The sequence below is a fragment of the Lynx rufus genome, unplaced genomic scaffold, assembly GCF_022079265.1.
Source record: "Lynx rufus isolate CCGP_SWC_20201006 ecotype Redwood Valley unplaced genomic scaffold, mLynRuf1.p SCAF_18, whole genome shotgun sequence".
Classification (NCBI taxonomy): Eukaryota; Metazoa; Chordata; class Mammalia; order Carnivora; family Felidae; genus Lynx; species Lynx rufus.
Genome location: NW_025814832.1, coordinates 22,449,624 through 22,468,735, shown reverse-complemented (window position 1 = coordinate 22,468,735; position 19,112 = coordinate 22,449,624). Strand labels below are relative to the sequence as shown.

The window sequence follows — 19,112 nt, the reverse complement described above, 5'->3', positions numbered from 1 at the left end:
AAAAGTAGAAAGGCTGGCCGAAGGGCATGCGTATTCAAATGTTAACAGATAGTACTAAATCAGAAGGGATTCAGATTTGGGGGTCCTGAAGTTTATACGATTTTGGATGCATCTTTATAAAAACCAAATTGAATGCAAATTGACTATTAACATAACAAAAGAATTTGCTACATAGGAATTGCTGGGGCCTTGAATATTCAGGTCCTTGTGAGCTTTCTTATGCTGTTTGCCAGAAATGCTGACATATAAATGCTTCTTTTTTTCTTAAGTTTATTTATTTATTGGGGGCTGGGCGGGGTTAGGGGCAGAGGGAGAGGGAGACAGAATCCCAAGCAGGCTCCGAGCTGTCAGCACAGAGCCCATCATGGGGCTCGATCTCACCAACCATGGGATCATGACCTGAACCAAAATCAGGAGTCAGACATTTAACCAACCGAGCCACCCAAGCACGCCAACATATAAATGTTTCTTAATTTGCAATCAGCCTCCCTCTTGAGTTTCCAGGAAGTTCCGGCTCTGGGAGGTGGGGCGGGGGGTCCTGACGCATAAGCAGCATCATGGCTGCTGTCTTCACTGCCTTGTTAAAATTTTGTACCAATTTACACTTAGGCCCATTTCTTCACATCCTTGCCAACAGTCTGTGTCATCAGTCATTCTTGTTTTTATGTTGAGATTAATAGCCATGTTATTAATCTTCTCTAATTGGGGAGCTTTATTTTGGCAATATTGAGGGCAGTGTTGTAATCCATGGGCTCTCTGCTGAGTCCTTCTCCCTATCCTGGGGTAAGCTCACATAATGGTTGCACAAAGCCGAGGATGCCACAGACTGGGTATCCAGGGGTACCCTGAACTCTCATTGAGCTGAAAATGCTTTCCAGTGTTGCCTGTGGGGACTCTTTGGCAAGAACACCTTGTGGGGAATTTTGAAATTAGACTTAGACTCCTCTAGAAAGACAGCACTCTTTGCTTTGGGCAGAGGATTACTGGTTTGTTACATTTTCCCCTGTAGCGACTTTTCATTTATTACAGAATCAGACAGACTGAATCACTGTCAAGATATGTACATATATACATACATATATACACACATACATATATACATACATACATACACGTATATATGATTTTTGGGAGAACAGCTTTTTGGGTCCGGTGCTGCCATAACCCAGATGAATGGCCGAAAAGACCGAATTTGAAATACCAGCTGCTACAGTGTCGGGGAGTACGTCTCTCCCTCCATACCTGCCCTGTCTCTCTTTGCACATACATGCATGTGCCACATCCCACCACACACACACGCATCACACACGCATGCACCACACCACACCCACGCACACGCACAAGCACACACCTCACAGTTCTTGGCACCACTTGAAAATAAGTTGCAGACGTTGTGACAGTATTTCCCACCTTTGCTGATCTCTTGGGAAACAAGTGCCTCACGGTTGTTTTGCCCTGACTTGGGCAACATAGAGGACATCTTTCTCTATGCTTGCCCGCCACTTGTCGACTTCTTCCCCAAGTCTGTGGCCCATTGCGTTTCGTGGGTCGACGCCGCTTGGTCTGTTTTTGCGGAAAGCGGTTTGCGATCAAATGATGAGGCCGTTTTCATCAACTTTTACTGCAGCATTTGGACAAGTCGCTTAACTTCTCCCTCGATTTCTCCATTTGTAAGACAGGGACAAAAGCACTTGGGACGATTCCCCCCCCCCCCCCCCCCCGAGAAAACCCACATGACGGCCTTGCAGGGGAGATGCTGAACGTTCTCTTCCTGCCTTCGGGTCACCCCCCTGCAGGAGATTCACCCACCTCCGCCCTTCCTCACGGACAGCGCCCACCTCTTCCATGAATCAGGACCCTCACACTCCCGACTTGTCACTAAACGTCCCTGGATATTACATTGTAAAGCAGATAGCCATCCGGTGGTTCTGGCTTCCTGCTGGAGCAGTATTCCACAGCCTTTGCATCCAGTAAGCGACCTTCTGAACAGCAAGCAATGTGTCACGAGCTGCTCTGTGCTCTTGAACCTGGAGAACATGTGGCTGTGTGTGTCATGGGGTGGTTGGCCCAGGAGCCCCAGTGTATCAACAACTGCACAGAGGACACCTAAACTGCTTTACCATCTACTGGGGTTCTCAGGGCGGAAGATCCTGCCGCGTTCAAAACAGAGATTCTCTCTTTGCTGGAGTAATTTCTAGAACAGAGATCATGTGTCAGTTTGACTTGCCCAGCATTTTCTGTTAATGTATGGATGGGTTTTGCACGTGCTGCTTTTATTTTTTTTTATTTTTATTTAAAAAAAAATTTTTTTAATGTTTATTTATTTTTGAGACAGAGAGAGACAGAGCATGAACGGGGGAGGGTCAGAGAGAGGGAGACACAGAATCTGAAACAGGCTCCAGGCTCCGAGCTGTCAGCACAGAGCCCGACGCGGGGCTCGAACTCACGGACTGCGAGATCGTGACCTGAGCCAAAGTCGGCCGCTCAACCGACTGAGCCACCCAGGCGCCCCTTTTTTTAATTTTTTATTTTATTTTATTTTATTTTATTTTATTTTATTTTATTTTATTTTGCTGCTTTTATTTTTATGACAAATGGTAAAGAGATGCCATAGTCTGCCACTAAATTTAGTTTATGAAGCACGAGGATAACAATACTACCAGCTTTAGCCCTAGGAGAGCTTTCTTTCAAACTTTGTATTGAAGTATACCACAGATTCAGAAAAGTACACGTTTGAAGAACTCCCTTTAGCGAATTTTCTATGAACTCTACACACCCATATAACGAACACCCATTTGGCCGCTCTCCTGATTTCCAGCAGCTTAGATTAGCTTTGCCTGTTTTGTGCCTATACGTGGAATCCAGGGCACGTGAGTGGTTCAGTGAGTTAAGCGACCGACTCTTGATTTCAGCTCAGGTCGCAATCTCATAGTTCGTGAGTTCAAGTTCCCAGTGGGGCTCCGTGCTGCCAGTGCAGAGCCTGCTTGGGATTCTTTCTCTCCCTCTCTCTCTGCCCCTCCCCCACTCATTCTCTCTCCCCGCCCGCAAAGTAAATATAAAATATATTTATATAATATAAAATATATAATATAAATATAATACAATATAAATATTATATTAAATATATTTAATTTAATATATTAAATACATATACATCTATATTAGATATTATATATTTATATATAAATATAATATAAATATAAAGAATATAAAATATAATATAAAATGTAAAATTTATATTTACAAAATATAAAAAAAGATAAATGGAATCAGACAGTATATACCTTTTTCTATCTGGCTTCTTTAACTTTTTAAAATGCGTTTCACCCACATTACTGGGTATAGTCATAGTTCATTTGCTGTCATTTCTATATAACATCGCAAATAAGAAATCACCATTTATGTATCTGTTCCACGGCTGGTGGGTATTTAGGTAGTTTTCATATTGGAGATAACGCAAACATCCTCGGACCTGTCGTTTGGTGAGCACACGAATGAATTCTGCTGAATATGTATTTATGAGTGGAAGTGTCTACGTTGCTTTTTATTAAAAAAATTTTTTTTTTAATGTTTATTTATTTTTGAGACAGACAGAGACAGAGCATGAACGGGGGAGGGTCAGAGAGAGAGGGAGACACAGAATCTGAAGCAGGCTCCAGGCTCTGAGCTGTCAGCACAGAGCCCGACGCGGGGCTCGAACTCACAGACTGTGAGATCATGACCTGAGCCGAAGTCGGACGCTTAACCGCCTGAGCCACCCAGGCGCCCCTCTACGTTGCTTTTGAAAGTATACAGTTCCACAGTTTTTAGTAGAGTCATGAATATGTGCACCCCAACCACAGTCAATTTTAGAACATTTCCCTCACCTCAAAGAGAAACCCCATTCCCTTTGCTATCAACTCTGGACCCTTCCTTCCCCTCAGCCCTAAGCAACCACTGAATCTACTTCCTGTCTCTGTAGATTTGCCTTTCCTCCTCCTCAACATGTCATATGTACGGACTTATACAATATGTGGCTTTCTGTATCCGGCCTTTTTTGCTTACTATAATATTTTCACCGTTCACCCACGTTGTAGCGGATATCAATACGTTTCCTTTTTATGGCGAAATAATATTCCATTGTGTAGACAGTCCACGTTCCGTGTATCCATTCATCCCGTTGCTGGAACCAATGGGTTGTTTGCATCCTTGGCTATTGTGAATAGTGCTGCTGGGAGCATTTAGGTACAAGTGTTTGTTTGAGTCCCCGTTTTTAATTCTTCCGGGTAGATACCTAGGACTGGAATTGCTGGGTCATCTGCTAATTCTGTGGTTAACTTTTTGGAGAAGCACCCAGCTGGTTTGCACCTTGGCTGCACCATTTTACATTCCCACCAGCTGTGCACAAGGCCGCCAGTGTCTCCGCATGCTGGCCATCACTTGTTACTTTGCGTTGTTTGAGTCTCGCCTCCCTAGGGTGTGTCACTTTTCATTCGCATTTCACATGCTTGTGGGCCAAATATCTTCTTTGGAAAAACGTCCATTCAAGTCCTTCACTCATTTTTTTTTTCCGTTGGGTTGTTAGGAGCATTATTTATAATTCACTCATTTGGTCATTCCATTGAACACCTCTTACATTCCAGGCACTGTGAGGCACTTGGGGATAAAACAGTGAACACATTCGTTGCCAACAATAAAAGGTCAAGAGAATAAAAGAAAAATCCTCATTTCCTGACTTCTCACCTGAATTCTCAAGTGCAACTCTCCAAGGACACCTTTAGGTGGGGCTTTGTCTCCAGTTTTTCATGGCTCCCACCTGCCTAATTTATGTGTTTTAGGACGCCCAACCCAAGTAGCTGAAGGCCTCACTAAATATTTACGGTAGTTTCTCCTTATCCATGGGGGATATGTTCCAAGACCCGCAGTGGACACCTAAAACCACAGCTAGCACCAAAACACATATACAAAGTTTTTTTTCCTATGGAGACATACCTATGGTAAGGTTTAATTTATAAGTTAGGCATGTATGAGATTAACAACAATAATAGTAAAAGAACAATTATAACAATATACTGTAATAAAAATTACGTGGATGGTCTCTCTCAAAATATCTCCCTGTATTGTACTCACCATTCTTGTGATGATGAGACATGGTAAAATGATGTAAATGATGTAAAAGGATGTAAATATGAGACACTACTACTGACCTTCTGACAATATGTCAGAAGGGGGATCCCCTGCTTAGCCATGGATAACTGCAGATGGTGGGGAGACCATTCGACTTTAGTTCTTTGAGTTGGAAGCCACAGGAACTGCTGGCTCTCCTCCTCTGACTCATTAAGCTTCCCACCCAAACGTTAAAAATATTAATAACAGAGGCGTCTGGGTGGCTCAGTTGGTTAAGCGTCTGACTTCGGCTCAGATCATGATCTCACAGTCTGTGGGTTCGAGCCCCGCGTCGGGCTCTGTGCTGACAGCGCGGAGCCTGGAGCCTGCTTCGGATTCTGTGTCTCGCTCTTTCTTTGCCCCTCCCCTGCCCATGTTCCGTCTCTCTCTCTCTCTCAGAAATAAATAAACATTAAAAAAAAAAAAAAGAACAGAAAAAGAAAGGGGGGCCTGGGTGGCTCAGTCGGTTAAGCGTCCAACTTCGGCTCAGGTCATGATTTCATGGCTCTTGAGTTTGAGCCCTGCATCAGGCTCTCTGCTGATGGCTCAGAGCCTGGAGCCTGCTTCAGATTCTGTCTGTCTCTCTCTCTCTGCCCTCCCCACTCATGCTCTGTCTCTCTCTCAAGAATAAATAAACATTAAAAAAAAGAAGAAGAAGAACAGAAAAAGACGGAGTGCCTGGGGGTTCAGTTAGTTAAGTGTCCTACTCCTGATCTCAGCTCAGGTCTTGATCTCCGGTTTGTGAATTCAAGCCCTGGGTTGGGCTCTGCTGGGGTGTGGAGCCTACTTAAAGAAAAAACAATAAAAGAAAAAGAAGTGGCTGCCCCTTTTTGCCCAAGGCCCTTGGGGTGTGTTCGAGGAAGGAGGAGAGTAGAATCAATTGTTTGCGCTTGGAGTTTCGAAAGGATGGGTGGTTCTTACCTTTAGGAGCAAACTGCATTCTTACGAGTTTCTAGAATTCTTAAGTCCTCTGGAGGAGCACCTGTTTCCACCTCTGTTCTGCCCTGCTCTGGTCCCAGGTTCCTGAGTTCAATGAGTAAACAGTGGTGGAAAAAAACAAAATGGAGATTAGACAGTCTGGGGGGACACATGCAAAGCCTAAAGAACAGAATTGCCCACCCACTCCTTCCTCCCCGATGTGTGTTCTGGGGGCAGTTTCACTGGCTTACCCGCTGCAGACTCAGCTACTTGGGCTCTGTGCATTTCACTCTCTTTACCTATAGGATGGCAGTTCATGCTTCCCACCTGTACGTTTTAGGATTTGCTTAGCATATGTCAGAGAAACCCACTCTCACTGTGGCTTTGAGGAGATGGGAGTTTCTTTTTCTGCGTCCTGTGTGACAGCCACCTTGTGGAGGCTCGGCGGCACAGTACACCCCCCGTCAAGGCTCCAGCCTCTTTGTCTCTGCCATTCCCTTCCTGTCGCAGATGGCACTCCAGCCAGTGGGAAAGGAAAAGGGAAGATGCCCCTTTCCTTTAAGGGAAGTTGCACCTAGTACCTCTCTTTAAATCCATACCTTCACCTTTGGGCCAGACCACCTGCAAGGGAAACTTGGGAATGTGGTTTCTATTCCACATGGCCATGGCCAAGTAAACTCCCCGAGGGTGGTTTCTTAAGGACAAGGATCTATTGGGGGCCTTTGTACCTATCAGCACTGCTGTGAAGATAAAGGATATAACATATGTGACAATTGAAATGGATTTTTCTGGTTTGTTTTTTTTTTTTTTTAATTTTTTAATGTTGATTTACTTTTGAGAGAGAGAGAGACAGAGTGCAAGTGAGGGAGGGGCAGAGAGAGAGGGAGACACAGAATCTGAAGCAGGCTCCAAGCTCTGAGCTGTCAGCACTGAGTCTGACGCGGGGCTTGAACTCACAGACCGTGAGATCATGACCTGAGCTGAAGTCGGCCACTTAACCGGCTGAGCCACCCAGGAGCCCTAGTTTTGGGGGGAATTTTTTGCACATAAACCAACCTGTTGATCTGCCAACTAGAATTTCCAGGAGGCCACTCTCTGGTCTGAAATCTATGGTTGAATGAGTAGAAACCCGGGTTCCGAACCAAGGACAGTGGTCAACTTTGAGGATAAGAGGAAACCTGTTATGCTTTGTTGACAACAAAACCTTTAAAGTGCCTGAGATTTTCTCTTGGCTGCCTCCTGATTCCTATGCTGGGCTGTGGGAGGCTGCCTGCCAGGCCTTCAAGGGCACTGGTTATCCACTGAACCTGAAAACTGTAGGTATATTAGGATGTATCCGTTATAAGCAACAGAAACGCAACTCAGACTGGCTTAAGTTTATTTTGGTTTGTTTGCTGATTTATTGGAGTCCACGAATAAGTGAGATCGGGCAATGTTTGTCTTTCTGAGTGTGGCTTATTTCACTTAGCATGATGTCCTCCAGCTTCCTCCTTGTTGCAAATGGAATTTGGCATTCGCCACCCGCCCCCCTTCCGGAAACTGGCTTAAATTTAAAGAGGGAATTTATTGCCCTTTGACAGTGGAAAGTCCAGAGGAAGGCAGACATCACCTGTGGCCGGGCCTAGGGATTCAGAACCTCAAGATGAAGTTTGTTACTGTGCCTTCCTGTCTCTGTCTCTCTCTTCCTCCTTAGTAACCCTGTGTTCGTTTTCTTCTTAAGCAAGTTCTCCACATGCTTGTTCTTGCAACTATCACTTTTGGCAAACCCAAAGGAAGAAAGCATACTTGTTTCCCAGTGGGCAAAAATGCATGCCCTCCGCTGCTTGCTTGTGACGTAGGGATTTGGGGCGTGTAATCCCTTTTGAGGGGTGTCATAGTGGCCACTGGGAGCCCGCTCAACAGTATTTTAGGTCGGTCAACCTAGGGATAGTAGGGTGTGGGGCCTCAGAGGATTTTATAGCCCTGCTGTCTGGGCTGTTTTCTGCCCACCTGCAGGAACCACCTGGCCTACGTGGCTGGCCACAACCCTTTGATAAGATTAACTGGGTCATTTACATAGTATCCCCTTTCACTTGAGAATAACCACCGATCCAGTCCTCAGACTACTCCTAGGTGGGGAAAACCTGCGTCTTTTCCTGCTGCCCCTGAGAACAAGGCCTGCAGGTGGTTTGTAATGCTAGGAGGCAGGAGGCAGGAGAAAGACACAGGAAGAGAAGCTGGCATAGAGTGTTTTATTCAAGTCACAGCCAAGGCAACAAGGGCTTTACCCACCAGGACCTCTGAGAAGGTACAGATGCCTCCCAGCTCTGTCCAGCTGCAGAACGGGAGAGAACTGAAGTCCCTGAGCAGACAGGATCCCAAGGAACTGTCCCAGTAGCTGAAAGCAGAGATGCTCCATGGAGGTGACATGGGACACCAAAGGTGACTGTGTCGGTTGCCCACCCAGCCAGCAGCGTACTCGGGAGGAGCCCTCAGACCCCCGATCCCAGCCTAGTGCTCCCTTGCTCCCCACAGAGCTGCAGCGGGTCCCCTCAGCTTCCCAGTCCGCCTGCCTCGTGACCCACCCTCCTGCAAGGTGGCAGCGACTTCCTCTCCCATTTATGGGGAAATCCAGTGTGGCTCCCCTCTATCCTGCATACCTTGTTCTTGCCCCAGACTCTCCCCTGCAAGACCCAAGCAGTCAATCAACAAAAGGGACACGTGGTCCTTTTAGCATAGCAGCTGCAGCACCGAATTGGCCAACATTGGCCCTCAGGCCCCACACCACACCCTCTCTGATGGGAACAGGGTCTGAGACCTGTTACACTCCCACATTTAACCGAGCCACCCAGGCGCTCAGAGTTTTTTTGAGTACAGCTTTAGAGTTGCAGAATAACTGAGCCTTTCTATCGGGTCGTGGTTCCTGGGGATGGGGCAGGGGCGGGCACTTGTGCACACTGTGAGCAGCCTACCTCCCGGCCGGGTGTGCCAGCCCCTGGTGCCAGAGCGGCCTGGCCTGGCACAGCGGAGTCCATCGCCTCTCTCCCCACAGCTCCGCAGGGGCAGATCGCACCGTCCCCCTGCCCATCGGAGGCCTCAGCTACATCCAGGGCCTCACAAGACAGCGTCTTATCAACAAGACTGTGGGGCAGTGCCTGGAAGCCATAGCACAGAGGGTCCCCGACCGGGAGGCCTTGGTCGTCCCCCAGGAGAACATCAGACTGACCTTTGCCCAGCTCAAGGAGGAGGTGGGTCCTGATCTTGAACCCTCGAAGTCAGCAGGTGCTAGCCCCCCAGGCTGCACTGGCTGGGTGGAGCCCTCAGGGCAGCACCTGGCTATGGGGCAGGGTGAGGGGGCTGCCTGAGAACCCCAAGGGATGGCAGGAGAAGGGGACAGGGCTGAGGCAGAAGGGGCCCGAGGTCACCTGCATCACTCACTCCTGGGCTGCTTGTTCACAATGCACATTCCCAGGCCCCATCTAGGCCCACTGAGGCCTGGGAATCTGCCTGTCCCTTGCTCCCAGGTGGTTCCGGTGACAACCCCGGGCCAAGGGCTGAGGTGGGAGTCAGGGCCCCTTCCGGCTCGCCCACGTCTCACCCCTTGTGCTCTATTTACACCAGGTGGACAAAGCTGCTTCTGGACTCCTGAGTATCGGCCTCCGCAAGGGCGACCGGCTGGGCATGTGGGGACCCAACTCCTATGCGTGGGTGCTCATGCAGCTGGCCACCGCTCAGGCAGGCATCATTCTGGTGAGCGGGGAACAACTGGGTATGTAGGGGGTGCAGAATTCACGGGGAGTCCCCCAGCTCCTTGGCCCCCAAACCGAACCGGTGCCTGACTGGTTTCAGACCGCGTAGTGCCTTCTTCCGAAGCCCCCCAAGGAGGCCTGGACGGGTAGGGCACTGCCTCTGACAGCATGGTGTTTCTGTGCCTCCTGAGAGTGGAGAGGCAGCGGGAGGGACAGGGTCTGGCCGAAACACTCACTGACATGCCCTCGCTGTCTCCACTAGGTGTCTGTGAACCCAGCCTACCAGGCTATGGAGTTGGAGTATGCCCTCAAGAAGGTAGAACCCGCTCCTGGGGGAGGGGGCTGGCCAGCCAGCCAGCCAGGGGGATGATGGGGGGGGGCGGGGGCGGTCAGAGAGGTGTGCGACACCCAGAGTCTGTCCGTCCTCAGGTCTGTAGCGGGAGGGAGGAGAGGGTGGTCGGTCAGACCCAAGGCCGGCGTGTGTGTCCCGGGGTCAGCACAGGTGTGTTGGAGGCAATATGCGTGTGAGCCGGCGTGTGTGTGGCACCTGCGTGTGTCGGGGTGGTGGCGTGTGTGTGTGAGAAGGACTCACTGTTAGTGAGAACTAGCCCGGAGCCCCCGCCTGGAGCTCCCTGCTGACCAGGGGGGCGGGGGGCTCCCCCTCCACAGGTAGGCTGCAAAGCCGTCACATTCCCCAAGCAGTTCAAGACCCAGCAATACTACAACATCCTGAAGCAGATCTGCCCAGAGTTGGAGAAGGCCCAGCCGGGGGCCTTGAAGAGTCAGAGGTGGGGCTTTCCCACACTGGGAAGGGGGCGCGTGGTGTGGCCCCCTGCCCCCCTGATCCCCTCCCACCCCCCAGGGATGAGGCTGGTGTCTCCCTGGGCCTCCCCTCAGCCCTCCCTCCCCGCAGGCTCCCAGATTCTCACTACCCTCCCTCCCCGCAGGCTCCCAGACCTGACCACAGTCATCTCGGTGGACGACCCTCTGCCGGGGACCCTGCTCCTGGATGAGGTGGTGGCAGCTGGAAGCACAGAGCAGCATCTGGCCCGGCTGCGGTACACCCAGCAGTTCCTGTCCTGCCACGACCCCATCAACATCCAGTTCACCTCGGTAGGGCAGCGGTCTCCAGGCCCCAAGCCCCGGCTGGCCTGCTAACCCCTGCCCGCCCCTGTGACCCTTGCCCAAGAATGAGGAGATGACAGAAGAGGCCCAGGGCGCGGACACTCTTCTGGGGCCGGCCCTAGCTGTCCTCTCGGCCCCGGGAAACATCGCCAACTGGCGTCCTTGTCACCTGCCCCCTCCCCCCCGGCCCACTCTTCCTCAGCACGGAGGCAGGTGCACTGGGCCACGTCAGGCCAGAGCTGACCGATGTGCCTCCTCATTTAGTAGATGAGGAAACTGAGGCCCAGAGAGGGAATCCGCCGCTGGGCCACAGAGTTCTCTGAGCCACTTGATGAGGGGCATAAGAACAGAGACCTTATCTTCCACATTTCTGGATCCTCACACCCGGCACCATGCGGGCACATGGTAGACCTTTGTGAACACACGTTCAATGAATGAATGGATCAGGGACACTGGTCCCGGTCTCCTGACTCCCGGTCCGGCGCTCTCCCATATGGTGGCCCAGGGTGGGAAGGACATGGGGAGCAGCAGCCAAGCGTCACCTGCTTGTCTTATCAGGGGACGACAGGCAGCCCCAAGGGGGCCACACTCTCCCACTACAACATTGTCAACAACTCCAACATGATAGGGGATCGGCTGAGGCTGCACCTAAAGGTGAGGGGGCTAGCCCAGGCCCTGCAGGGGGTGGGGGTTGCTGGGCTCCCCCTGCTGGCTAGTGGAACTGGCTGGGGGTGGGGGTTGGGGGGGGGGCACTTCTGGCTCCAGGGTAGAACCAGCTTCCTGCCTCCATTTCCAGACGTCAGAGGACTTACGGATCATCCTGCCCAGCCCCCTGTACCACTGCCTGGGTTCTGTGGGGGGCACGATGGTGAGCCTAATGTATGGTGCTACCCTCATCCTACCCTGTCCGACCTTTGATGGCAAGAAGGCGCTGGAGGCCATCAGCAAAGAGAGGTGGGCATCAGTGGGTAGCCCCCCAGGGGCCGATGAGATCCTCCGATTCCTCACTCTGGGGCTCTGATCCCTTTCTGAGATGTGTCCCCGCTTCAGCCCAGAGAAATGGAGACAGGGGTAGTGGGGGACTCCCAGGGGAGGACGAGTTCCTGCCTCCAAAGAGCTTCTCCTTCCTGTTTCCCACATATACAGCCTTGGCCCTTCCTGGGGGGGTTCAGGGTGGGGTGGGTAAGAAGAGGGAGCTCCCTTCCACTTCCAAGCCTGATTCTGAGACTCCCCCCACCTTATACAGAGGCACCATCCTGTACGGAACCCCCACAATGTTCGTGGACATTCTGAACCAGCCAGACTTCTCCAGTTACGACATCTCGTCCATGTGTGGAGGTGGGGTAGGGCCAAGGGTAGCCGAGCCAGGACTGACCTGATGAGCTGGATATGCGCCCAATCTCTTATTTAGGAGGCAACAAGACATTGCAGAAAAGCGGGTGGGAGGGAGGCAAATCCCCAGTGTCCTTGAACACCAGCCCAAGGCCAAGGGCCAGGTATAGGAACAAGTCCAGGGTCAAGGGCAAGAGGGGAATGTTCTGCTCTAGAAGGAGCTGTAGGTGAAGGGGGTCCACAGGGCCTGGAGAAGCAGGGAGCTGTGTCAGTCTTCTCTCTGATTCAGGTGTGATTGCTGGGTCCCCCGCACCCCCAGAGCTGATCCGAGCCATCATCGACAAGCTAAACATGAAGGAGCTGGTGGTGAGTGGCAGCTGGGCTGGGGCTGCAGGCAGGGGGCACGCCAGGCCCGGGGTGGGAACAGACTGGTGTCTGTAGGGATGAGCTCGGGCCAGATCTCCAAGGAAGACCCTCTTGGTTGGCCCTCCTTCCAGAAAGCAGATGTGAGAAAGTGCAGTCTGACCTCATCAGCAGCTGGCGAGTCATAGAAACAGGTGACAGGGGAGTAAATATTACCCATACATAAATTTATATTTATGGAAATCTGGAAGAGAAGGGCAGCATGGGAGGGTAATGCGGCAAAGCACCAGTATCCCGCTAGAGTGTCCTGGCAGGCAGGGGGCTGGCGGAGTTGGGGTATGGGCTCAAGACCCTTTCTGGACGAAAGGAGAAGGGCAAAGATGTGGTATTCGTTTCCAAAGGGCAAGGCCAGGGGAGCAAAGGGAAGGAGGATTCGGGTTCTGGTTCTGAAGGACTTGGGGTCTTGGCAATAGCTTCTCTGAGAGGAGCCGTGGTGGTGGGGCCAGGCGTGATGGAGCTCTCACCGTCAGGGGGAGCTGGGTTCGTGCTGGAGTGCCCGAGTCCCCCTGCCAGGACGTGTCTAGGTGTGAACAGCTCTGTGCATCAGCAGAGGCTGTGGGGAGAGGTGGGGGTCAGAGATGGGAAGGTCAGTAGTTTCTCCAGCTGGAGGCAGAGGCCGGTCACCAGGACCGGCTGAGTCAGGACCTGCAGTGAGGCAAGGTTCAGCGTCAGAAGCCCGATAGCCTTGACAAGGCTTGCAGAGAATGGTGGGAGTCCCAGGCAGCATCATTTTCCCCCTTAGAGGGGAGCCCCAGTCCTCCCCTCCCCTCCCTGCACAAATGGAGAGTATGCATGCCCCTCTGTGGGCACAGAGTAATCCTGGGACCCCCTCCTCACTTGCTAGAATCTCCGGAGAGGGGAATAGGGGAGCTGCCCACCCGTGCCCCACCTGTTCAATGGCGGCCGGCTTTCTTGGACCTCTTAGTGGGGAACTTGCAGCCGCGGAAGGCATCGGTGTCACGGATATGCTGGCCTTTGAACTTGGCGGGTGAGGCACAAGTGGCATCAGGGCGGGAAGCCTTGGCTTCGAGCCACCTAGAGAGACAGAGAATCGCTGGGATTGGGGGAGAGAAGGCAGGGGGCGGGGGGGGGGGGCGCGGGGGGAGGGGACAATGAGCCAGGGGGCCAAGATCAACTTATCTCTAGGATAGCCTGGAACTGTCATCTTCATTTTACAAACTCCTAGGGCCCACACCTGTTAGGCAGCAGATCTAGGACATGTGCCCCAGACGTCGTACTGCAGGGCCAGTGTGCCTCCACTCCATCCCATGAGGGCAGGTCACAGCGGGTAGCATGGGGGTGTTCTCACCTCCGAAGACCCCGGAGCTGGCAGGTGCACTTCCAGGGGTTGTTGGTGAGGGTGAGGGTCTCTAGGCTGTCAAAGGGGAAGTTGGAGGGCAGCTGGTTCAGGCGGTTGTTCTCCAGGTGGATGTGTTTCAGCGTGGTCACACCCAGGAAAGCACCGTCCGAGAACTGGGGAGTGAGGTGGACGTGAGTGAGGACCCCAGCCCCGGTGTCCAGCCTCTCCCAGCTCTAAGGTCCCACGACGGTGGCTCCTGAGGCTAAATTGTCTCAGATGACCTAAGCCATACAGCCACCGATTGAGATAGGTGGTGTTATTTCCAAAATGCAGATGGGGGGGCGGGTTTGGGCGTGCTGGGTGGGGGGGGGAGGGCAAGTCTCTTGCCCAGGGTCACACTAGAGAGTAAACAGTAGCTGCAGGACCACACCCAGCTCCTCTTCCCCTGGCATCACACTCCCTGCACAAACACTGGGCCTGGGGAGGCAGCCAGAGTTTGGCTCCAGCGGCCTGCGTTGGCACACGGTGAAGCTGGTCAGTGTTTGGTGGGATGGGCAGTGGGCCCAGGCTCCCCGCAGCCCCAGGGTCCTGGGACTTCCCCCAGCTCTGTCCTCACTGCTCCCTCACTGCTTGCCAGATGCTATTTGTGGAGCCTCCTTGGTGGAGCCTTTGGCCAGGCTGGACGGCTCCAGAGGAAACATTCTATTGGTGCCCGCATCTTGGCCCAGGCATCACAGTCCTGCCTGGCCGCACCGCCCCCTCCCCCCCCCCCCCCCCGCCCCAGATCAGCCCCTACTGCCCTGCTCTGCGACCCACTAAAAGGCCACTCTGGCACCGGTGGCCCACAGGGAAATCCGACTTCATGTCTGCAGGGGCCGGGGCTGAAGAAGGGCGGGCCGCATCCACCCAGACAAAGTTGGCTGCCATCCAGGTATGATTCTGCCCTCATCTCTGTGGCTCAGGGAGGGGTGCGAAGTTCCCTGGTAACCAGACTGTTCTGATGACGGTCTTCTACACCTTGCCTTGGTCCTCGCCCAAACCTCCTGGCCGAAGCCCCTGTACCAGAGTGATTTTCCAGTCCCACGGAGAGATTCCACCGCCACCCAAGGCAACCCCACCTGGGTATCACAGGGGAGGACGGGCTGAGCAAGGATGCAGCCAGGAGACGGGTCTGGTGACTGCGGTGGGCAAAGGGCAGTCAGTGGTCTGGGGGACAGTGCGGCCCAGCCAGTCTTCCCTGTATGGAGACACCCGGAGTCCTGTGCCAAAGGCTGACAGTGTCATGGGGCTCTTGCCTTTGTCCCTTGGCAGAGCGCATGGGGCCATCCCTGCGACCTGGGGAAACCCCTAGTTCCTGGGCCCCCTCTGTTGAAATGAACCTGAGAACGCAGCGGAGTGTGTCTGTGTGTGAACTGGGAGGTGGGGCGGGGTGGGGAGGGGAACATTCGCCAGGGCCTCTGGGGGGCATGGAGGAGGTCTTCTTCCTCAGCTACTTGCTTTCCCTTCACCCCCCCCAGCCCCCCACCCCACTTTTGCACACATGCACTCCCCCTGCCCCCCCCCCCCCACCAAGAACAGGGTCTCTTTGTGGGCCTGATTTGCCCAGCTCCTCTGGAAACCTTCTCAATAAACAAACCTTCCTTTATGGGGTGGTAGGCCTGCTGGAGACAGGAAAAAAACAGCAGAGGAGGGATGGAAGGGCCCGACAGGAAGAGGTGGCTCCTGCCCACAGCAGGGGGTTGGGGAGCACTGGATGTGCCTCCCAGGGGCCAACCGAGGGGCCAGGGCAGCCCCAACTCTGTCCGTAAGTAGGAATCCTAGGAGGGCGGTGGCTGAGACTAGGGACAGGGGTGAGGATGTGACAAGATGAGGGACGGAGGTGGCAAAGCTCCTCACCTTGGAGACAGCCAGAGAGACAGAAGCAATTTTAGGGGAGAAGGGACGGTGCCCGGCTGTGGCCCTGGATCCCTGGGCCTCGAGGCAGAAAAGGAGCCCGGGCAGAGCTCCGCAGCTGGCAGCTTACCTTCTCCAGGTTGGTGTTGTCCAGCCAGAGGGTCTCCAGGTATCTGCCGAAAGACTGGAAGGCATTGTCGGGAATGCTTTTCAGGGGGTTGTGGGACAGCTTCAGCTCCTCCACCACCCGCAGCTTGCTGAGGGCGGCTGAGGGGTAGCCGGACAGCTGGTTCCTGTCCAGGTAGAACTTGGCGAGGTTCTCCACGTCGTCCAGAGCGCCGGGCTGCAGCGAAGTGAGCGCATTTTCCGACAGGTAGAGCCAGCGCAGGTCCTTGGCGCCCTGGAAGGCGCCAGCGCGCAGCTCGCGGATCTTGTTGTTGTTGAGCTGCAGGATGAAGAGGTTGACCAGCGGGGAGAGCAGCCCCCGGGGCAGCTCGGTCACCTTGTTGTGGTCCAGGTAGAGGTAGGTGAGCTCCGTCAGGTCGTCGAAGGCGCCGGCGCGCAGCACACGGATGTCGTTGTGGGACAGGTACAGGTAGATGAGCTGCTTGAGGCCTCGGAAGGCGCCGGCGGCCACCTCGCGGATCTGGCAGTGCTGCAGGTGCAGCGACACGAGGTTGGGCATGGCCCGGAACGAGTTGGCGGCCAGCACCGGGAAGTTGTTGCGTTGTAGGTTGAGCAGCTTGGTCTTCTCTGACACCTTGGGGATCTTCTGCAGCCCCACCTTGTCACAGATGACGTGCTGCAGGTCTCCGTGGCAATGGCAGTTCTGGGGGCAGGCGGCCAGCGCCGGCAGCAGGCCGGCCAGGAGGCCGAGGCTGAGCAAGAGCAACGGACGGGCCATGGCCGGACGCCGGGGGGCCGGGGGGCCGGGGGGCAGCGGCGGCGGGGCGCGGGCAGCGGCAAGTCCTGGGCACTCCGGTCTCCCGCCCTATTTATACGGTGGCCCTGACCGCAGCCTGCAGCCGGAGCCAGCTTCTACGTGGAGCACCCAGGCCACCGGGCTTAACTCCCTCCCGCCCAGGGATGCGCCCCCGCCCTCGACGGGGAGGGGCGGGGCCCTGCCCCCAGCTGGCGACCGTGCGAGGTGGGGGGGGGGGGGCTGGGACCGTGACCCCAGAGCCTCGTCCTCGCCCCTGGCCCCTTTCTCCCTGCTCTCTCAGATCCTGCTTCTCTCCCGACCCTTCCCGCCACACACCCCCCCCCCCGCCCCGCATCTCCTTTCCCCATCCTTTGGGGGGGGGTGTTGGGGGATACGAGTGCATCCAGAGCCCCAAGTTCACACCGGAGAGCGGAGGCGTTCCCGAACGTATTTGTTTGCTCAAGTTTGCTCCTGAAAGCCGCCGCCCCCCCCCCCCCCCCCAATACACGCTCGGCGCGGAGCCCTGGCCCCGGGGAGGGAGGAAGCGGGGCCGGACAGCCGGACGCGAGTCTCGCCGCGGTCGGTCGGCCGGCCGGCGGCGCTTTAATAGCACTCTTGTGCGGCGCCGGCCGAGCGTGCGAGCCGCGCTGGCGTCGGGCTCCCCCTTCTGGCCGGCCAACCCCAAGGCGACGGGCGCTCCTTCCCCACCCTTGGGGTGTGGTCTCTGGCCCCTCTCGCCCAGCCCCGGGCTTGAGTTTCTGTCCCCTGCACTCCCATCCCGTTTTTCCACTGCTGAAGGCTAACCAGAAATGTGGGAACAGGGGCGGGGGGGGGCGGGAGGGGGGGGGTGGTGACCCGTAGAACTCGCAGACACACCTGAAGACCACAGACGCGGAGCGGGGACAACTGAACCAGCACAGTCACACCATCTCTCCCCGACCCCCTCCTTCATTTCCCTAAAATATCTCCATCTCCTCATCCCCACCGCCAGCGGTCAGGACCTGCCCCTGAGGGGTCTCTCAGGGTGGCGGCCAGAGTGGCGCCAAGGTGTACTTGGCAGAGGCCACACCTGGGCAGTGGCCCCAGGACTATGGCGAGGTGGGGGGGGGGAGGGGGGTCAGGTCCTGGCTACCAGCGATCAGCTCTGGACAGCTTAGGTCCTGTGGGCAGCCGTCCCCCAGCTGACCAGGTCTCTGTGTGTCCATTTGCCAGCCATGGTGTCCGGATTCCTGCGGAAAGGGGAGGGTAGGTAGGCAGGGTAGGAGCCCTGGGCTGCCTGGTAGAGGCTGTTGTCTGGGTTTGAGAGGGGGAGGGGAGGGGCCCCAGCGGTGTGCCAGCTACCACAGAGGAAGTGGGGAGTGGGGTGGGGGTGGGGTGGAGGATGGACAAAGGTCTGTTGTCTGTGTTGATCAGGAGTCTAGATTACAGGGTACCTAGCCCCTCTCCTAAGCCCCTTTCACCCGTTGCCTTAGACGGGGGTCATAGTTGGCTCAGAACATTCCCTGATGGTATTTAGGTTCCTCCAAGGTTGGCTTCTGGTTTTCTGTTGCTCAGGATGTTCCAACCACTGGAAGTGTTGGGTGGGAGTGGGGGGGGGTGTGTGTGTGTGTGTGACTGGCTTTTAAACCCTGCTCTGGCTATATTTTAATTGTGATGGAAATACATTTACAGGAAACTCTCCAAAGCTTCGGGGTCACCCACCACAAGGCCAGGCATTGATCTCGGGGTTTCAGGCGGGTGGGTGGGTTGTGTCTGTGCAGTTTCCAGCTGGGCCACTGCAGGCTGGCTTTCTCATCAAGTTTATGGGGAAGGGAGGGAGAGGGGATGTTGCGGCCTGAAATCAGGGAGAGGGTGCTGAGACAGCCTGGGGAGGAAGGAGAGAAGGCTGGGGCGTCGGGAACGCAGGGAACCATGGGCTCAGGCACATGGCCGCTCCAGGAAGCAAGAAACAGAGAGCCCTGGCTAGAAAAGAATGTTCCTTGATCTCAATTTTATTTCAGACCTGGGGCCCCTGCTAGTTGAGCTAGTCCCCTCTGCCGGGGTGCCTCTTTTCCCATCACCCCACTGCCCTCCACTTTCTCCTGGGTTCCTTCACATTCCCCCAGGGTAGCTCACCCTTCACACTGCATCTCCAGTGCTCCCTCCAAACGCCTTCCCCCAACCCTCTAGGTGGCTTACGGAACAACAGAGAACAGTCCCGTGACCTTCATGAACTTCGCCGAGGACACTGTGGAACAGAAGGCAGAAAGTGTGGGCAGAATTATGCCTCACACAGAGGTTAGCCCCAGACGGAGACCTTTGGACCCCACCTCCTATCACTCCACTG

The 19,112-nt window shown here is 54.6% G+C and overlaps 2 protein-coding genes across 2 annotated transcripts in view; one reads left to right on the top strand and one right to left on the bottom strand.

Annotated features, from left to right (window-relative positions):
- The window catches only part of ACSF2 (acyl-CoA synthetase family member 2), a 34,873-nt gene that overhangs the window by 12,523 nt on the left and 3,238 nt on the right, over positions 1-19,112 (top strand). The window contains exons 2-11 of the mRNA XM_047081042.1: positions 9,095-9,290; positions 9,664-9,792; positions 10,054-10,107; positions 10,461-10,579; positions 10,739-10,904; positions 11,475-11,570; positions 11,713-11,870; positions 12,163-12,254; positions 12,538-12,614; positions 18,956-19,063. Coding sequence (XP_046936998.1) covers positions 9,095-9,290; positions 9,664-9,792; positions 10,054-10,107; positions 10,461-10,579; positions 10,739-10,904; positions 11,475-11,570; positions 11,713-11,870; positions 12,163-12,254; positions 12,538-12,614; positions 18,956-19,063 — 1,195 coding nt within the window. The remainder of the gene's footprint in view (positions 1-9,094; positions 9,291-9,663; positions 9,793-10,053; positions 10,108-10,460; positions 10,580-10,738; positions 10,905-11,474; positions 11,571-11,712; positions 11,871-12,162; positions 12,255-12,537; positions 12,615-18,955; positions 19,064-19,112) is intronic.
- Positions 13,565-16,768, bottom strand: CHAD (chondroadherin). Its single transcript, XM_047081043.1, has 3 exons — positions 15,995-16,768; positions 13,981-14,144; positions 13,565-13,706 (listed from the first exon to the last, which is right to left on the bottom strand). Exons 1-3 carry the CDS (start codon positions 16,766-16,768, stop codon positions 13,565-13,567), a joined length of 1,080 nt encoding a protein of 359 aa, XP_046936999.1.